At 33.8% G+C, this 20,931-nt stretch overlaps 1 protein-coding gene across 2 annotated transcripts; it reads left to right on the top strand.

Annotated features, from left to right (window-relative positions):
• The first annotated feature begins 2,282 nt into the window (after positions 1 to 2,282).
• Positions 2,283 to 10,146, top strand: yps (Y-box binding protein ypsilon schachtel). Of its 2 annotated transcripts, none has more exons than XM_088239929.1 (4): positions 2,283 to 2,461; positions 5,394 to 5,457; positions 7,650 to 7,862; positions 8,791 to 10,146. In XM_088239929.1, exons 1-4 carry the CDS (start codon positions 2,401 to 2,403, stop codon positions 9,191 to 9,193), a joined length of 741 nt encoding a protein of 246 aa, XP_088096055.1. In that variant the 5' UTR covers positions 2,283 to 2,400; the 3' UTR covers positions 9,194 to 10,146. The 2 variants fall into 2 exon arrangements, with proteins under 2 accessions (XP_088096055.1, XP_088096056.1); XM_088239930.1 differs by having other exon boundaries at positions 2,286 to 2,461; positions 7,650 to 7,853.
• Positions 10,147 to 20,931: the final 10,785 nt, after the last annotated feature.

Genomic DNA, 20,931 nt, shown 5'->3' with positions numbered 1-20,931 from the left:
GATGTAAGTAGTTCATATAATTCGAATTATGAATTTGTTTCCTCTATATTGTAAAGGTAGGTACCGTATACAAAAAAAGAGTTCTATACAATTATTTTTAAACACATTAAAAATAATTCTAAATTCAAAGTGATAATACAAAAATGTAAATGTGAACAGCAGCAGGAGAATTATTTATTTTGGATAGTTGAAATATACATAGAATTAAGAATAGTCCAGAAACCGCATACAAACATCAAACAGAAGGCGATTAAACTACTCATAAATTAGTAGGTTTATGTTTTGACCCATTTTTCTTTGTAGATGTCGCTCAGTACGCAATTCCTGATTTTAATTCAACTATGCCGTGTTGTGTCGTTTTGAAGTGTAGAAATACTGCTAGGATCTTAAGAAACAGGATGGGATCACATTTCATTGTAATTAGCAAATAAATGTGTAAGTAGCAAATGCATTATAAAAAAATTGAATTATTTTTCCATCTGTTAGATTGTCGAAGAAAAGAAAATGTACATTTTTTAAGTGTTGCCAGGGTAGTAAATTTTTTTGCCCTACTTTGCTCATCTAATGAAAGAACTTACGAAAATTGGACCTCGAATTAAACAACTCTGTGGTGGACATTTGACCGACATTATCTTTAAAACATAAAATATTTAAGATGACATAAAAATGTTCATTTTATGTAAAATAAAATTTGTTTTATTTTTAAAGTTCAAAGTTAATTTCATTAATTATATAACTCTTATTAAATGACCCTTATCTACTCTGTTGTGTCAATCAATGTTTACGCGTGTACAATAAAATTTTAGAGAAATTAACAAAAAGCTTTTTTTAAATATAATTATCTTACATTTGTGTTATGATTATATTTTTCGTAATCTGGAAACATTACGCGGCGAATTCACGCATGCGCGTGGCAAAAGTGGGACAAAGTGGGAGGTTTTTTGGACACAATCTGATATATTCAAGTTAGTCTTGAAAAGAGACAGCGAATTAAAGTGAAGGAACAAAGGCTAGCTCGGGCGTTTAATGAAACTGCAACAGCCCTTGAAAAGAAGTTAGTTGTAACAAAACAGTCGAAAGGTAGTCGTCATTTGGGGCGTCGGGAGTCGCAAAGTGAACAAGAGTTGCAGTGAAAGTGGCGGTGTCGTCGTCACCAACGGGACTGAATCCCGAAAGCTGCCCAAGGCTCTATCCATGGCGAATCTCCGCACAGGACATCGCTCAGCTTGTGTTCGTCCAAGCACAGCATCCAGACCCATCATCCGTCAACTCTCCCATAGTAAAACCACCAGTAACATTGTGTTAAAAAAATATGATAGTGAAGGACGAAAATTGCAAATTGCTTTAGTTAAGAACCTAGCCATATATAAAACATTCAAGCTCTTTGAATTATTTTCCAATTTACACGTTTTCGAATTAAGTTTATTTATTTTCTTTTCATTTAGGTTGAATTAGAATAACATTATCATGGCGGGGACTTAAAATCGGGAAAACACATGGCGAATTAACTTCCTATCCCACAAATCTGAAAGGGCACCAAGAAGACGCGATCTCCTATTTAATCTCATGTTTCCGATCGGCATGGCGGATGTTCCCTTTCTCCTCAGTTAGCAGAGAGATGGACAGCTTCCATTGCGGAACTTTTTTTACAGCCTTCGAGACAAAATAATCCCTACTTAATTTTTCGCAACTCGCCACCATCTCAATAAAAAAACCACCCCATATAATAATTCTTATTCTTAATTATTTCCCTCCGTGAATTTTAACCGCTGCAAAGTTAAGTACTTACTATAGAATTAAGATAAAATTATGTCATTGGCAACACCAGATCCAAGCAAAGTGATGGATAATAATTTAGCATTTGTATTGTGAATTTGTAATGAAACTGATAAGCATTTATAATTGATATTGCTAAATGCAATGAAATGCTAAAAAAAACTTGTAGATAAATCCAAAACGTGCAAAGTGCACAAAGAAGCAAATCGCAGTATGCGCAAAGCATTAAGCGACCCATTTGGAATTCTAAGAGGTCTAAAAAAGATCACTTACCCTTTCTGGGGGAAAGGGATAAAAAAATGTTAAACCTGAGAAAACCTAACGATAAATCCCAGAGAAATAAAAAAGCCCAACAGTTTTGGGAGGGAACCTTCCTTCATTTTTATTTACATAATGAAATAGCGTTTAACATGCTACGCTATTCCAATTAGCATTCTAACTAAATTTGAGAAAAAATAGCATTAATTTCATCAGAACTAGACCTAGACGTACCGGATGTGACGTAATGAAACAATAGCGTGCCCGTTCTACACATCGTCAAAGGACTGGGAAGAAGTTAACAGCTCGGAGAGGTAGAGGAGTGAAATAACATCTGTACCACCGTCATCCGTCGCCATTTACACCATGGCTGAACCCGAAAAGACACCCCAACAGGTCAAGCCCGCAGCTGCCAAGACGGTTATCGGTGAGTAAATTACTGTTTATATCGAGCAAAGCCGGTCTTTTGCCGCAGGGAACGCCATTTTATATCATACCTTGGTTTGCACGTGGTTCTTGATATGTGATCTTATGCGTATTTTTGTTTATTTCTCGAGTTAATAACAAAAGTGATTGTCGTGTCTATTTTGCGCAATAATTTGAAATTCATGTTTTTCTTCGTAAAATTAAGCGGCTGTTGAACTTTTATTGATTTTTTCAGTTGTGTGACTTGCGCACATTTAAGAGATGCGATTCATGTACCCGGTGCACGATAATGTAACACGGCATTTCCTATGGAGTTTATTTACATGTTGCGACCTGCGACCCACCTTATTCCTTTTCCCTTCGATCCGAAATACTTGCAGCAAATGACCGGAAACGCTATTTGGCGCGCATAATTTTTCGTCTGCGATCTATTAAAAACGTATTATGGTATACTTACCGATGTATTTATAGTTTTAAGGAATTTTATGTCGTGTGTTTACCCCCTATTTGATTTAATTCCGTTATTCGGACGCTGATCCGGCACTAGCGCGGAGCATTATTATGTATTTATTTTGATAACAGAATGTAAACACACACACGATTATTATGAACATTGGCATTGGCGTTATCTCTAGTACAGTTAAACAGTATTTAAAAATACAATTATTTTATTTGAAACGAAAAGGTTCATACACAAAACCAAATAGTAAAGTAATTATTATGCAATGTCCACTTAGATAAAATCTATACTGCAAGTGTACCGTACCGTAAATATATAATAATAAAAATAACATTTTAATAACAATTAAATTGATACTCACAGCATCGCTTTGTAAAGCGCCCTTGAGATTAGGGAAATGGCGCAGTATAAGTTATCCATAATAATAATTCTAACAATTCCAGAGTGTCAAAAATTTAGGTACTTTGTAAACATTTCTAATTTAATGTTATTTTGAATTTATTGATCACCAACCCATTTAATTTTACTGTGCCGACTTACGTTAGGTCTATTATGCCAGTCACTGGTGCCTCATGATGATTAATAATATTCCCAACAATACTTACTTGACCGATGATAATATTTTAACATGTCCAGCTTGGTATTTTTTATATTTATGAAAACTGTTATTGGGTTACATTGAATTATTTCATCTTGGGTCATAGTGGATTGTTTTTCTTCATACAAATAAAAGCTGTAGTTTCCAGTTTTGTAGATTACCAAAGGGTCCAAGAAAATGGGAAGAGCGGAAAGGGAAGTCCATTATTGAAACCGTTATCCAAAATTGAAAATGTGACATTTATTTTATTTGAATAGCATAAATTAATGTATTTCAGTCTGATCCGCTGTGGCCCACTTCTGGGTCGCAGTGGATCGATTACCTTTAATAATATTATCTAATTAAATAATCTATAAATTGGCAAACCGAAACCAATACTTTGAAGGCCATGAATGCCTTTTTGGATTTTATCAGAGACCACAATTTAAAGATAAACTTCAGAACTACGAAGGTTTAAAAAAAAAGTCATCGACTGTAACCCACGTTTCACTAATTAAATTTATAAAAAAAATAAAATATTTTTAAATGTACCTTTTTGTTGAAATATGTATGCAAGGAATAGAATGAACAATGAAGATGTATTATTTAAAGTTTTTCAAAGCATCTTATTTTACTTTACATTCCCCTACATGAAGAACAGGTTTACTTTCGCAAGTTTTGCAATATATTTGTGGTTCTTTTCTTCCACCTGAAATTTTCCCATTTCCCTACTTCATGAACTATTTCTCTATTTTGATTCAAAATAAAAACATTATTGAAATATGAAATATGACAATATGCAGCCGCAGTATGCATTGAATGATGATATTTCTCAGCACAGTTAGTTAGCTTTTACAGTAATAATATACCAGTCAAGTGTATGTGACGTGACGCCCTTGGGACTTGTGTATGTCCGAACAAAGGATTCCATTATGTGTTGATATCTCACTTCCTCGAGTGTGATCGTTAATTAGATCATTAAAAATACCCTTATTTGCAGTACTAACCGATCTTTCAGCAGTGCATACACAACGATATATTTTTGCACAAAACAATCCTGATACTGAAACTTTTATTATAATTCATAATTTTTCTTAACTTAGGCTTCATATTGTAATATTAATTTGTACCAGGAAATTTATCCATGAATGAAACGATATGTTGAATTTTAGTAATTTTTTTTTACTTGTTTCTCGATCAAATTCCGTAACTTGTTATTTAATTTTACTTCAATGATCCTTGTTTAAAAAATTATTGAAAACTGTATATATAACCCCGTATATTCAAAATGTTGAGAAATAAGACTATATTTGCATGCGGTCATAGCGGCAGCTCTCGAGTTATTCTGCAGATCATGCATGCGGCCTCTATGGTGGAATTTGAGTGTCAACGGTTGAGACACCATTCCTATTTCAATAGCCTTTCAACGCTCTTTCATAATGGACGGTGCAAGTGAGATAATATTAATTGTTTATAAGAACTGCGCTATATGTATGAAAGAGATAGCAAAGATGTCTTTGCTAGCAAGATAATATACTCGCGAATTTAAATGACCTAAATATTGCAAATATTTTTAATGATTTTATTTGCATGACAATTCAATCCTTCAGGATATTAATATCAGCTCATCAGTATTAATCCTTTTCAGGGTTTTAAACTAAGACCCATGGAAACAGTTGAATATTCTGCTTTAGTATGAAAAATTGCAAAATAAAGGAGAAAATGATAAGAGGCAAATTCTTAAAAATTTATAGTGAATTTGGATATTTGTCATTTTAGGATATACATTAATAATTGACTTGTCTTCTACAACATTTTAATTTTGAATCTTTATTTTGATTTGTATTAACACAAATATATATTTCTTTGCTGATGTGTTGATAATTTTTTTTACAGCTGAAAAGGTGCCGGGAATCGTTAAATGGTTCAATGTAAAAAGTGGATACGGGTTTATTAACAGGTGAACATTTTAAAAATTATATATTACATATTTTTATACGAGAGGTTAAGAACAGAAAGTGTATGTAGATTGAGAAGGTATTAATATCTAGTACCCCAAAGCTTCAAAGTTTTTTTAGTTTCTTTTGCCTCAGGACTTGAACTTTGCCTTGTATTTGAATGCTTGGCTTGAGCCAGCGACACACATCTACACAGAGATGCCATTTTAGTTCATATAACATTAAAATTGCCTTGGACTTTTAGGACTCAAACGCCGTCTCGAAATGGATTAATTATATATATGGTGCCACTGTAATCTGTTTTAAAAAAAATAAACAATCTGTCACATGCCAAATGACAAAATACCCTAATTGGGAATGAAGAATAATTTTACTTTATTTAAATTACTAATATTTTTTTAAATAAATTATTTTTCTCCCTAATCAGAACCTTTGTTCTTATTTAACATTTAATGTGTATACATTATAAAAATGTAATTAAAGAAATTGCTTCCTGTAAATTTGGCACGTGTGATAGTATTTCTTAACCCCTCGAATACAGATAGAGTGACCCTTAACATTTATTCTGATGTCAATTGATACGAGTATATTGCATGGTTCTGAAAATAACTAATTATTATTTATTACAAAAGAAGATTTGTAACAAACGACTTGCGAATACAATCATTGTTTTCGTAGATTTGAATGATTGGGTAAATTCTGTGTTTTTACTCTGCATTGATGCTTCAACCTTGTAGGTATTTCCAGGATGCAAATAGAAATTGTAATATGGCCAGTTATGATGAAATATGTCCAAAATAGCTCAAATAACAATCTTACTATGCATGATATCTGGTTATGGGTTCGAATCCTGATAGAATTAGGAGAGAGCTAAATTAAAATGATTTAAAAAAAAAGTTATAATAGTTTATTAAAAAATATAAACTTTATTAGAAAATAGTTTAAAGTTCTTTGATTAATTTTGCTTGCCCTTTGATATTGTAGTAACTGTAGAATGCAAGTCAAACATGTTCACCATTATCAAAACTAATTTCAAAGCGATATTTGCGTAATTTCAATTTACCAGTCTTTAATTTACACAAAGCGATTTATCCAAATTTTGTTTTCATAATGTACGAGTCGCTGAGGGCTAAATAAGTTTTTGTGACCATCATTGATTTTGAGATGATTTTTTTTAGATGATGCTTAAATTTCTCTGGCTCTCAGCGACTCGTATTATGCGTTACAATGTTTGATGTTTTCAAATGTTTTTGCATACAATTAATTTGTTTATATCTTTTAAATAATCCCATTTTGTCGGAAAAACATTAAATGGTCAAATTAGAATCTAGAATAAACAATGTGTTTATATAAATAAAATTCGGACAAACGCTTATCAGTTAAAGGTTTGACTTTCTGGAACTAATTTTGGCAGGTACAATCTAATAGTAGTAATTGGTTTCTTTATTTCTCTTCGTGGTGCCCTGGGTCTGACCCCCGATTAAATCGATATGATATATTGATTTAAATGTTTTATTTTTATACAGTATTTTAAAATCCCCGACATTTGAAGCATACAACTGGTCATCTTCACTTCATGTAACGAGCAAGTTACAAAACCCTTTCTGGAGGCTTTTTGTACATTTCAGAAAATCTTGCAAAAAACTCTTTTTTCGAAATTTGTCCGGAGCAGAATTTGTAACTCTGCGACTCAAATGTTTATGGTACACTGTGATAGGTGTAAAAATGCAGTACTGTATGCATCATTAAATGTAAATAAGGGCTTCTTTCTATAGGTTCATAGTCGTAAGAAGTTGCGTGGAAGGAGGTATAGACTACAGGCTCTATGTTCAAGGTAATGTGTTTTGACGCTGCCCTAACGGTATTGATAAAAATTGGCACCTCGATATTCAAGACTATAATTTATTCGTAAATATCAACCGGCTAATTTTTATCTAAACTCAACTGGACAGCGTCACAACACACTACCGCATTCCCTCTGTGCATCTTGAACATAGACCCTGACTATAGGAATGGTTGAGTTTTCGGACGGTCAAAAGATAAAATGTGACGTTATAAATATACCTATACTTTAAATTTTTTTTGGCAGGTCCTGGGTATTGATTTACCTGAATTACACATAAAAAATATGACAACTTGTAAATTTTAGGTTTTATTTACAGAATAATTTACAGAAACGTCGGTTTGGTTTCAGAAATGATACAAAGGAGGATGTGTTTGTACACCAGACAGCCATAGCCAAGAACAACCCACGTAAGCTGGTTCGCTCCGTGGGGGACGGAGAGGCGGTGGAGTTTGCAGTGGTGGAGGGGGACAAAGGGTTCGAGGCAGCGTCCGTCACGGGGCCTGGAGGAGTGCCCGTCAAGGGCTCACCCTACGCCGCTGAGAAACGCCGAGGGTACAGGCAGTATGTTGTGTCCCTTGCAGAATGAAAGGGGTCTGTGCAGTCGTTTAACTGGGACATGACACTCGTCTTGTTGAATGGGTTTGCCGTATGAGTGTAGGTCAAATTCTTAGTACATAAGAAAGACTTCATAGTCTGCATTCACTGAGGTATTAATTCATAAAGGAATAAAGTACACTGGAACCTCTTTTTCTTTTTTTACACGGGAGGTACGTTCAACTGAGTACCGTGTAAAGAACCCTTTAAAAAAAAATCTAAAAAGTTCAATGTTTGTCTAAAAATCAATTAGTGTTTTAAAAAAAAAATGTTTATTGTTTATGACCTTGACCTTAGTTTTTTTTTTCTTAAAAGTAACATGACGTCAAAATACTTAAAAAATTGTAACAAATATTATTCACCATCACTATTATAATATATTATGTGCCAAGTAAAAGAGCAATGTAGAGCATTCCAGTAAGAAAAATTCTTAAATTGTTAAATTAATTTTAAATTTTTTATTTAATTTAAATTTTGGATGGTGTTAAAAAAGAATGTTTAAAGTGAGGTTCCAGTGTTACTTTGCATTTAAGATTAATATTGAAATAAATCAAGAGAGAAAATCACTATTTTGTATTTGTAGTAGTCATTACATTTTTAGTTTCGAATAATCAATTGAAATATAGTATTACTATTTTAACTTTTCTAGCAGCTTAAAGCTTAGTTGTTAGCGCACTTTAACCTTTCCAAGAACAAACCTCAGCTATCCCAACGGAAATGAAATATCCTGTCGAAAATAATTCCTGCTTAGTGGATAGAGCATCATACTGGTAATGAGTAGTACTAAGGTTCAAATCCAGGAGCAGGAAGTTCAGTGTTACCTTAGTGATTTTTCTCTTTTGATTTGTTTATGTACTGAATTAACTTTGATTACAATGATTAATTTTGGGGACAGATTCTACCAGCGTCAGCCTGGTGGCGGACGCGGCGGTGAAGGTGGCGGGGGCCGGGGACGCGGGCGCGGTCGGGGAGGGGCGGCCGGTGGAGTCCCCGGGGGTGCAGGCGAGGGCCGCGAGGAGGGCGCGCAGCCGCAGCGGCGCTTCTTCCGCAGCAACGTGCGCGGTGGTCGGCGCGGCGGCGGGCGCGGTGGCGCTGGCGCTGGCGGGGGTGTGGGAGCAGGCGGCGGCGAGCCGGGCGGTGAGGGGGGCGCGGCGCGCGGCGTGTACGTACCGCGCCGCCCGCGCCAGCCGCGTGGGGGCAAGGCCCCGCCCGCCTCTGGCGCCCCCGATGGAGAGAAGAACTGGGAGGGAAACCAGGGCAAGGATGTCGCCAACACAACAACCGAGAGCCAAGCTTAAAATTTCCTTTTAACACCCAAACTATGGAATCTCCAAATTTTTGTTGAGTTTTGGAGATTATTTTAAATGTTTGACTCCAAATTTTTTTACTGTATAACTTAATATGCGTAACAAGCTCGCTTTTATTTCAACTAATTCCAGAGATCTTCCTGGTTGCCAGGGTTTTTGTTTATTTTTTTTTGTTTTACTATGTTTTTCTGCCTGAAGTTGTGGATAAATAAATAGGATTTTTTTTTTTCTTTTTTATTATCTCTCTTATTACAAATTAAGATTTCATCTTATTTATTATTACGAATTGAAGTGACTTTGAAGAATTAGAGAAAATGTAAACTAATTCCAGAGATCTTCCTGGTTGCCAGGGTTTTTGTTTATTTTTTTTGTTTCAATTCAAATGTACTATGTTTTTCTGCCTGAAGTTGTGGATAAATAAATAGGATTTTTTTTTTTTTTTCATTTTTTATTATCAAAATGAAGAGTATTAGTATCTCTCTTATTACAAATTAAGATTTCATCTTATTTATTATTATCAATTGAAGTGACTTTGAAGAATTAGAGAAAATGTAAACTAATTCTAGAGATCTTCCTGGTTGCCAGGTTCCAGAGATCTTCCTGGTTGCCAGGGTTTTTGTTTATTTTTTGTTTATTTTTTGTTTGTTTATTTTTTGTTTGTTTATTTTTTTTTTGTTTTAATTCAAATGTACTATGTTTTTCTGCCTGAAGTTGTGGATTAATAAATAGGAATATTTTTTTTTTCTTTTTTTATTATCTAAATGAAGAGTATTAGTATCTCTCTTATTACAAATTTAGATTTCAACTTATTTATTATTATGAATCGAAGTGACTTTGAAGAATTAGAGAAAATGTTGATTGTTCTAAATACACGAATTCATCACCTTTAAATGTTTATTTAAAAATTAAATGTATGGTGACTAAATAAACAAAAAAAACTGTAATATTTTGTTTAATTTCCATTCAACTGTTGGATTATGTATAAGTCACTGCACAACTCTGCTCTTGGATATCTAAGAGAACTATGCATTCTCAGATCAGCTGCATCTACTGCGAGAGGAAAAGTATTTATACCTCTATGCAACCAGCACACTAAATTCGGTGATTATGCATTTGGGGTCGCAGGCCCTGTGGCATGAAATGCTCCCCAGCAGAAGTCCGAAACTGTGAAAGTGAAGTGATGTTTCGAAAAAAAACTTATAGCCCACTTGTTTCTAAATCATTTGAATAAATTTGTAGCATGTGGATAGCAACAAAGTAAATTGTTTGAATTAGATTACAAAGTTAAAATTAAATTTATTTATTTAAAGTATCACTTTATAGCACCCTTAAGGTATTATGTTATGAAAATGGCACAACATACGTTATTCATAATAATAATTAGACAATTTATTTTTTCAAAAACGCCATCTGATAATTAAGGCGTACTTAACAAGTTTTAAGTTTGTTTTTTTTTTTTACAACTATCTAAATGAATACATTATATTACATAAATTCAAATACCCATATTATTTTTCCGGAAATCTGTGTTGTTGTTGAAAATATGATAAAAATAAACCAGATTGATTTCTTATTTATAAATTCAAGATGGAGATCTTCAATAACTAATGTAAAAACCTATCCTGGTCTGGTATTCCAAACGCTCTCATGGCTGTACTATGTCGTGTATTTTGTATGAAAAAACGTTCTCTCGTGCCGCAAGAGTGGTTCAGAATAGCACCCCTGGGGCAGATTGCGGTTCTGACCATCAGCTTTTAATAGCCGGATAAAGAAATAAAACTTTGCAATGCCAAGGTTAGGGCTAAAATCACACAAATGTCTTAACAAGGTAGCTCTTTCAAAGTACAAAGACTTAATACAAGAGAGGCTAAACGATTTCGTACCGAAGCAGACCTCGGACCCTGAAACGGAATGGTTCAGACTTAAAAGTGTTCGCTGCTGCAGTAGCCGAATGTAGTGTATCTGAGCAGACAAGACAGCGTAAACATTGGTTAACTGAACAGACATGGGATCTCATCAACAGGAGGAACGAGCTTAAGCAATCAATTCAGTAGAAGAAAAACACGCATACGCAGAAATAAACAACTACGTAGAAAGATCTCGCAGAAAAGACAAGATGGAAATGATTAACACCATTTGCTCAGAAATAAAAATCACGCTTATCGGTTTGAAACCAAAGACCTATTTTTACAAAAACCGAATCTTGACTAGTGACCGCAAGTGCAGAACATGGGACCATAGAAGATGAGAATGGTATATGCCTAAATGAAATCTCCCTTCTATTAAATAGATGGAAAGATTATTGTTCTGACCTTTACAATGACCCCGGATAAATGGTAGATTTAAACTCTGATCTAGAACTAGAGCTCAATATTTCGAAAAGTGAAGTGGTAAATGCTATTAAATATCTCAAGTTAAATAAAGCAGTCGGGTCAGATGGAATACTAGCTGAGTAAAAGCTAATCTAAATTTCAAATGAATTATAAATTGAGATATTAATGGAGTCTCCAGCTTCAACTTTTGCAGCTTAGGGACCGTCAGAAGTGAAGTATGCAACCGGGCATTGCCGTGAAGCAGCAGTAGCAATGAGCAAATGATCAGCTTTGGTTGCTTTACTGCAAGTTCTCCATCATTGTCTCCAATTATTGAAAATATACGTCTGCAGTTATAATTGATTGCCAGATCTTATGAACGGGAAGGGGTAATGCTGATGCAGGACCACCATAATGGTTCTACAAGCTTCTTTTGGGTGATCTTTCGTTTTAGACATTGTTTGGCTAGAACCCCTTTATCCAACCACTAAGATAAACGCTTGCGGTTGTCTTACAAAATACATTTCTCATCGCAAGTAATGATCTGACTTAGAATTCCATCGTTGTTATATCAGCTTAGCAGTTGAATTCACTGTTATCGGCTGAAAACTCATCCCAGTTTCTTTGAGTCATTATATTATATTTTCGTCTGGCACTGTTTTGCGCAAAACTGTAAACGCCCACCATTCACAATTGTTTTTTCACAAATTTTGTGATAATTCTAATCTTTCTTTTAAACCACAAAAATTAATGAAACTTTAAACAGATCTAAGTTAACTTTAAGCAGACCGTTACTGCAGTTTAGTCAAATGTGATCAATCAAATACACACAGTCAATAATCTCATATTTTTCTGGTTTCCCTGTGTGAAAGTAAAGGAATATAGTGTCGATTCAAGATTGTAACCACAGCCATGCCTCTTCAGATCCTGCTCCGGAAAGAACAAAGAAGAATTGGGTTGTGGTTCCGTGGCTAGTGTTGCGGACTCGCATATCAGAGGTCTGAGGTTCGAACCCCACTTTACCCAAGGCAGAGAACCAGTCATTCAATCTATTTTTATAATTAGTTTTTTGTGAACTTTACTGAGCTTTGGGAAGAGCCTACTAGACCTGTAAGCTCTGGGATAGTCCCGTTGGGATGATCAGCAGGAATCTTTCTTTCCAAAATCCCTTAAGGCAGCAACTCTTAAGGGTTGGAAATTCAAAGCAAAGCCTCGGATATTTTTTATAATTTTGCCATTATCCTTTTCAAGAAGTCTGTCTTTGCTATGAAAGATTTTATATTTTCTGATACAATATGGGTTTAAATGTAGTGCCTCTTTTTGGTGGGTTGTTCTTATTAATCACTCAATTATTTGTCTGGCACATAATGATGCTGGTGAGGTTAGACTTTGAATAGGCAGCTGCAATCCTGAAGGGTGTGCCTTTCTTACTTCTTTCTACATATCTTACGATGAGGTTTAGAATATAAGCTTGACTCTGGTTTTAAAATTTGCTGATAAGAAACATAACTGGCTAAGGGCTGTGATCTAATATTGCTATAGGAAGAGAACAAACTGATTGTCATATTAAGTATTATTTTGTCCAAGGGACAAACACTCACAAACAAGTATGCTCTAAACTGGGTTAAAAACTGGTAGCTGACGGTTCTTTTGAAACTGAAGAGCAAGCTTTGCCCAGGGGAGGCTCTTCCTGGCCTCCAATTAAAATGAGAAGGTAAGAGATTTATTATTTAGATTTACAAAAAGATCTAGAATCTTTCAGTAGATACTGTGATGAGAATCAATTGTTTCTCAATATAGATAAGTGCACTCAAGTATCTTTCACCCGTAAACGTAACAAAATAACATATCCATATAATGTTCATTCAATTTTGTTAAATAATGTTAATGAAATCCGGGATTTAGGATTGATGTTGGACGGGAGATTGAGTTATGTAAGCCACATTGATAATATTGCTCAGAGAGCATATACAATGCTGGGATTTGTGATTCGAGTGTCAAAGCCGTTACATAAATGTTTTGTTAATATTGTATTTTTCATATGTGCACAGTATACTTGAATTTGGTTTAATTATATGGAATCCTATTTATGATTGTCATACAAAAAGAATTGAAAACATCCAAAACAAATTTATTAAACATTGAAATTACAAAACAATGGATAATTTTCCTAATAATGTAGATGCAGCAAAACACTTTGGAATTAGTTCTCTTAAAGATCGAAGAATTGTTCAAGAGCAGGTGTATTTATATAAAATCCTAAATAACGAAATTGATTCTGCTGAACAAATAAAATCAAATCAATCACTAATAAAATTTAGAATACACAGGTTTAATAGTAGACTCAATCATCTTTTTTCAACATCTCTTCAACAATTGAATACATTTATCGAGTATTCTTGTCATATGATAAAAATTTTAGCACGATAGATTTTTTTAACGAAAAAAAGAATACATCAATATTGCGATAGAGACGTCATAAGAGCAAAATTTTTAGTTACTATTTTTTTTATCATTTTACTTATTAGTTTTCATTATTTTATTTAAATTACATATATGTACGTGAAAGTATGTGCATTAGTGTATGCGTATATGTTCATGTATGTATGTATGTATATATATATATATATATATGGATGTGTGTGTGTATGTATATGTATGTATGTATGTTGTATGTGTACATTTATGTATATTTTTATTTCTTTTTTCATTGTTTTATATTTACTTACCATTTCTCCTTCTTCTCTTCCTTCCCTATTTTCCCATCCCACTTCTTTTCACCCCTAGCGAACTGTATGTTTTGTTTTTTTAATTATTATATTGTTGTTATTCTTTATGTATTGTTTATTACTATGACTGTGCTTGTTTCAAAAATAAAAAAATATAATGTTTGTCTGTAGAGTAAACTCGAATTTTGTATTTCAAAATTAAAGAAAAAAATGTAATTGCCTTCCTCGGTTACATAATATCAATCATGTAACAGATGAAATTTCATACAAATGTTAAAATTTTGGCCTAGAAAATGGAGTTCTATGAACCGTCCCATTGCAATCACTGTCGACTAATTTGTTGGGAGACAGGTCATATCAGGTAAGAGAATCTTCTATAGGATGAATGCTGGTCTCAGTTCCTGGGCTGGGCTGTGGAACTTACTATTTGATGACATTTTGCAACTTCTACGGAGTGTTTTTATTTTTTTACCACAGCTCAAGGCCATTTACAGAATAAAATATAATAATAACCCATGTGAATACATACATACATTTCACAAGGTACATCAAGAAAGTATGTTCTGTTTGTATTTCTTCCCATCGCAGCGATGCGATCGGAGTTTCGCGCATGCGTAGTGCTTACCCTGACTTATTGAGGAGTTGACACCATTATGAGTTAACTGACTGTTGTGTACGCCTCTTGGTGCTTGTTTGAAATGCTGAATAAAACTGAAAATCCCACTGCTTGTGAGATAAGGTCCGTAATTCGTTTCCTTAATGCGAAGAACATTATTTAATCAGTCTACATCAGTGGTTCTGAACCTTTTTGAAGTCAGGGAGCACTTTTGATCATAAGGAAAATTCGTGGTACACCAAAACTTACAAAAATAACTTTTATTAAAAATAAAACTGATTAGTTTTTTAAGGGCAAGTTAAAAATTACATTCATTAAAAAAAAACATAAATACTTCAATGAAACTTTTTGAGGCGAAAATGATTTAATGTGACACCTGAGCTTATCGGCTTTTATGAATTTCAGCAATATTGGGTCTAATATTTGATATAGCTACTCTCATTTCTTCAACCAAAGTCTTTAACGTTTCTTCATTTGAATATTGGCTAATGTTGAGAAACCTAGCTCACACAAATATGAGGTTAAAAATTTTAGTAAAATTTTCAGTGCCCTTGTGGCTATTCTTATTGAGCAAAAATACAAAATTCATCCTGAGTTATTTGTGAGAATTTTATTTTTAGAGTACGATCTGTTGATAGAGTAATTAATTGTTCTTCTTGATACGAAAATGCACGATTCGATGTATACCTGGAAGTATCAATTGCCGCAAAGAGATTTCGTATCCAGTCATAATTTTCTATATTTATTGAAGGAAAGTAATATTCAATCTTTTCTTCCAATAAAGTTAAATTTTCTGTTATAGCTAAAATAATTTCCTCAGCAGTGTTTTCATTTAACGAAGGAAACACATCTACTCTTTTTTTTTCTAAAATGCGATTTTTCTAAAGTTACTTTTCTCCAAAAGGCTATAAATTTGTCAGTGGATGTCAAAAAAATTTCTTTTCTTCCTTGAATGCTGGCATTGACGCTGTTCAGGAAATCAAAAATATCAGCTAAATATGCCATTTTAGCACACCAGATATCATTTTAAAGACATGGTACAAAATCATTCACACCTTCATTTTGGAAAAAGTCACCAATTCATTCTTAAGTTCCAAAAATCGGCATAGCACTTTTCCTCTGGATAACCACCTCACCTCAGTGTGCAAAAGCAAACATTTGTATTTGGATTCCATAGACTTGCAAAGTTTTTTAAAAACACGTGTATTTAAAGGTCTCAATTTTATGTAGTTTACCATATTTCAACTTTGTCTAGTACAGGTTTTAAAACAAATGGTAATGTTTTCTCTGTGCAAAAAACAGTGTGTAAATATTATACCAGAGTTTTTTTTTCAGAACTGCTTCAAAATTTCAAAAGGAAAACATTACGCTCTCATTCAACCTAATATCCCATCACATCTTTGGTTTAAGAAAATTTTGCTGAACAAAAAAGATACGTACACCATTTGTCGAATGAGGATAGGGCATTGCTGTACGAGCATTCACCTTGCGAGAATTGGTGTCTTTGACTCCCCCATTTGTGAGTGTCGTTTTGAAGAAGAAGATCTCAACCACTTATTATTTGTTTGCCCCATAAATGACCAAATGCCAACCTTTTTCAAGACTTTGACTCCACTAATATCTCTTCCTACAAATATCCAACTTATCTTAGCGAGCAGGAATCCATCTTAAATTTTTGAAAAACAACGGAATCGATTTGTAATGCTCGACTGGGACCTGTTGTTGGATCGGTGACAGTAGCATGAGTATGGGTGGATGATTGATCGTTTGGGATTCTCCGTTTTAGTTTTGAAACGAGAAAGGAGAGAACTTTCTCGGAACTGTTAGACTAACCTATGTTTATGTTGCTTGCCTGTTGGGCCTGGTTTCTGGTAGCGTACTGTGAAACAGTATGATTATAAAATAATTCAACAAGACATTGGCAAAAGCATCAAATTTATTATGCAATGCCATTTTATTTTAAAAAAAATAAAAAAAGATGTCACAAATCCTTTCAATGAACCTACTATTGATGGGGCACCGTCTGTACAAATTCCTACTCACAACTCCCATGATATTTTCAATTGTTCTAAGTATGACGATATAGAATCAAAGGCATCTCGGCAATCTCGGCAAGGTCCTTGCAGCAAAGAAATTGATTCACTATTTCATTTTCCTAGTCAATTTGCCAAGCAAAATGTCGGTCCGAAAGTTTATTGGAGATTGTTTTCTCGATATCATTCGACGTATTTTTAATTCTATTTTTTATTGTATCATCCGAATGAGGAATTTTCATTATTTTTTTTATTGTTTCACCGCCAACCATAATTTTAACTATTTCACAACATACAGGTATAATTAAAGTCTCTGCTATAGTATGTGGTGTTAACTGAACATCAATCAATTCAGCAACCTTATGTAAAGCTAGCTGTGCCTTATCAGAAATTTTCAGTTTTTTAAAAATATTTCGTTTTTGTAGCTAGATTAGCGTGCATTGATGTAAGGTGACGTTTCAATTTGGTAGAACCATCGCACTATTGGACAATTTTTCTCCATACACAATACATTGTGGAATGTGATATTCTTCCTCATATATGTATGTAAAACCGAAACTTAAATATTCGTCGGAATACTGTCGATTGATTTTTCTTACTTTACTTCGAATAATTCTACCTTTTGTATCAGGGCAAATATTTGCAGCGACAGCATAACTACTGCTTCCACTTTTATTCGCTTTGTCATGACTATTTTGCCCTTTTGAATCTTTCGGTTTTCGTTTAATAACGCAAGGGGAATCCCCTCCGTGGAAGTGCTAGTAACTAGTAACCGAGCAACAGTTCTCGATAGGGTACTTGATCGCTGTTGTGAGGTGAGCGCACACAACTTCACTTTGCAAGGGTGCCGCCATCTAGCCATTATATTTGCAACTCAAATCGCACAGTAAATGAGTCAACATTAAATTTTAGTTTTCATAATTTCGCGGAGCACTTGCAACAAGCTCGCGGAACACCAAAGCTCCGCGGAGCACCGGTTAAGAACCACTGGTCTACATTCATCAACAGATTTATAAGGTGTACGGAGAATATGTGTTAAGTGATTAAATGGCAAGGAGATGGGTGAGACCTCAGACTAATAATACACCACCCACTTAAAGAGTCATTCATTGCAAAAACCATTCTATGATTATCGATCACAAAGTTAGCTACAGTTTACAGCAATGCAATAGTTAATAGTTTAGTTAATACCATATATCTAATAAGTAATTAAAAAATGCAGTGGGCTGCAAGTACTCTGGTCGAGAATTGCAAGTGCAAACTGAAACCGTCCGTTATCGTTTGTTGTTAAACCAAAAATTCGAATGCTATTGTTCAATGCAATAGAGCAAAAGGGCATCTCTATAAGCTGGAGCAAATTATTACTCTGAGGGTAAGACAGTTTAATGAAGGTTGTGATAATGTGTATGACAACAAATAAAGTGGTCATTCATCTTTGATTAGTGATGAACTGGTTGGTGCAGTTGAAGAAAAAAATTATAGAAAAACTAAAGTTTACACTTTCTGCTCTCTCTGAGCACTATTCTACAGTCAACTTAAGAAGAGACTTTTAACGTTTGCACGCTCATGAAGTTCTGTAAATGTTGACAGTTTAGTGTAGGAAACAAATGCCATAATTCATTGTTAAGTCACCGCAATAGTGACATACCACCACCATAAAACTTCACCATCGATCGACAATATTGACTTTATATTGAATTATATTGTGCATCTTCATTTTAAGGAGTTTGTAATACGATTAATTAAAATTGATTGATGATCATTTTGACGTTGAACTCTTACGTATTAAGTCATGAAAACCCGTTTCTAATTACTCCATCTGACAGAAAAATATTTTTAATCGATGCCAAAAGTACCTTCTTATATTGTCTACACTGTAAGTTTTTGAAACTCCAGTTTTTTATAAACAATTTTATGAAGAAGTGATCTTGAAATTTGAAGAAATTCCGTAGAATGATAACAACTTCTAATGAGAAAACTTGCCATCACACCGCACCGCAATAATGTAGTGTAATTGAAATGTTGTAAAATGATTTCCTCGGCACGGGACACCAGTAGCTTTTCTGTAAAAAAAATTAAAATTGTGAAAGAATAAACAAATAATTAAATTATTAGTATCCCTAAAAAAATAGATGCTAGTGATTGATGCCTTGAATGATATTTTGGGGTGAAAGAAACAAGCTCTCCTTGACTCACAAGACCTTACAATAGTACTTGATGCTGTATCAGAACCTGATAAGGTATAGAAATCCTGGATGGATGGGAAGAGCATCAGGTTTTAGGACCATGCCATGGTGTTCAACATGACCGGTCTCGGTTATATCTCTATATTTAAATTGTATTTCCAACGGAGTTATATTACGAGCTGTGTTTAGGGGTGTGCCTGTTTGAGTCATATCTTTAAAGTTTCGGTATAGTAAATAAAACAAGCATATTTATTTATAAATATATAATTAATTTTGAACCAATTATATTTCTCTTTTAAGTATTTTTTTATGCAACATTATTTTATATTAATATTAACTTTTTTATAAGATCACATTATATTTTCAATAAATAATTACAAAATGATACAGCAAACCAAAAATACATTATCAGTTGTTATAATTTATTTATTGGTTTAAAGTAAATAATATATAAATGGTACATAATATTGCGGGTTTTCTGTGCAAATTGCAGAATTGAAAAAAAGTATGAAGTAGAGATTGATAGTATGTTACAAAGACTGCAGTCAGTTTCAGGCATTAAAAATTAAAGATAAGTGGGTTCCCCAATAGGACAGCCCAGAGGCAGCCAAGTTCCACTTTTACTTGAAAACAATGTTTAATAAAAACAAATAACAATGCGTACTATTAAAAATGTGTTCTCTAATGATTTAAAAATAAACCCATTTCAGAAATTATTTTGCCTTTAAATTAACATATTATGAAAGAATTATAAAAAAAATTACATGTTATATAAGGGATGTCAATCATAGTATATGCTAGGAGGAGATATTGTGTCCCCATAAAAAACAGTCAGCAATAAAAGTGTTCCAGTATCAGTCAAATAATATTTACTTCAAACCATCAACTTAACATAGTTATGCAAAAAGCAGCCAGTCCACAATTTTTAGTATTTATCACCTTCTGAAAATGGTGTCTATCACAAAAACGGCATTTCTCAATTTGCAGAAAACACCCGCACACAGCACTAGAAAAATCTTACGGTACTTTAATAATCATTAAAACTGGTCAAACACATAAGATTCTTGTTTTAAATGCAAAAAAAAAATATTCTTTGTTTATCATTTGTTAAAGTCGAAAACATTACAACTGTTGTGTAAATTCGATTATGCACCCTTTTCACAAAAGTGCTATTATCTCAGTTTTACTTTTCTATGGCTGGCTGCTTTCTGCATAACTACGTTCAAGTATGGTCCAATTGGAAGTGAAATATTCCAAAAAAATAAGAAAGTTATGATCTTGAGCTGCTCCAACGACAGAAAACGAAAGGTTTTTTGCATCATATTGTGACTGGTGATAAAAGGTGGATACACTACACTAACCCGAAGTGTAAAAAATCGTAGGATAAGCCTGGCCATGCATCGACATCGATGGCAAAGCCGAAAATCCACGGTTCCGAGCTGACGTTCTGTATTTGGTGGGATCAGCTGGGTGTAGTGTATTTTGAGGACCCCAAACCCAATGAAACCATCATGGGAGATTGCTATCGACTACGACTGATGAGTTTGAGCTGAGATATACTGGAACGCAAATAGGAAGGCCTACACCTAAGATAGCCAATACTTTCAATGACATGTTCTTTACTAATTTTTAAAAATAAAATATGAATTTTCACAAAAAAACAGCGAGAACTGATTCAAGTACCCAATACAATGTTAAACCTTAATACAATGAGTTTTGAGACTCTGTTTTTTGTGCTTTTTGGAAGATACATGATTTACATCAATGAGTTCTTTTGTAAAATGAAGATTTTAGAGTAGTGTCAATTTTTTAAAATCATTAATGAATATGTACAAATACTTATAGATATACTG

Source organism: Micrasema longulum, unplaced genomic scaffold, assembly GCF_059751315.1.
Source record: "Micrasema longulum isolate JH-2025_06_02 unplaced genomic scaffold, ASM5975131v1 h1tg002307l, whole genome shotgun sequence".
Classification (NCBI taxonomy): Eukaryota; Metazoa; Arthropoda; class Insecta; order Trichoptera; family Brachycentridae; genus Micrasema; species Micrasema longulum.
Note: the sequence above shows the minus strand (reverse complement) of the source record. Positions and strands in the feature narration are given on the sequence as shown.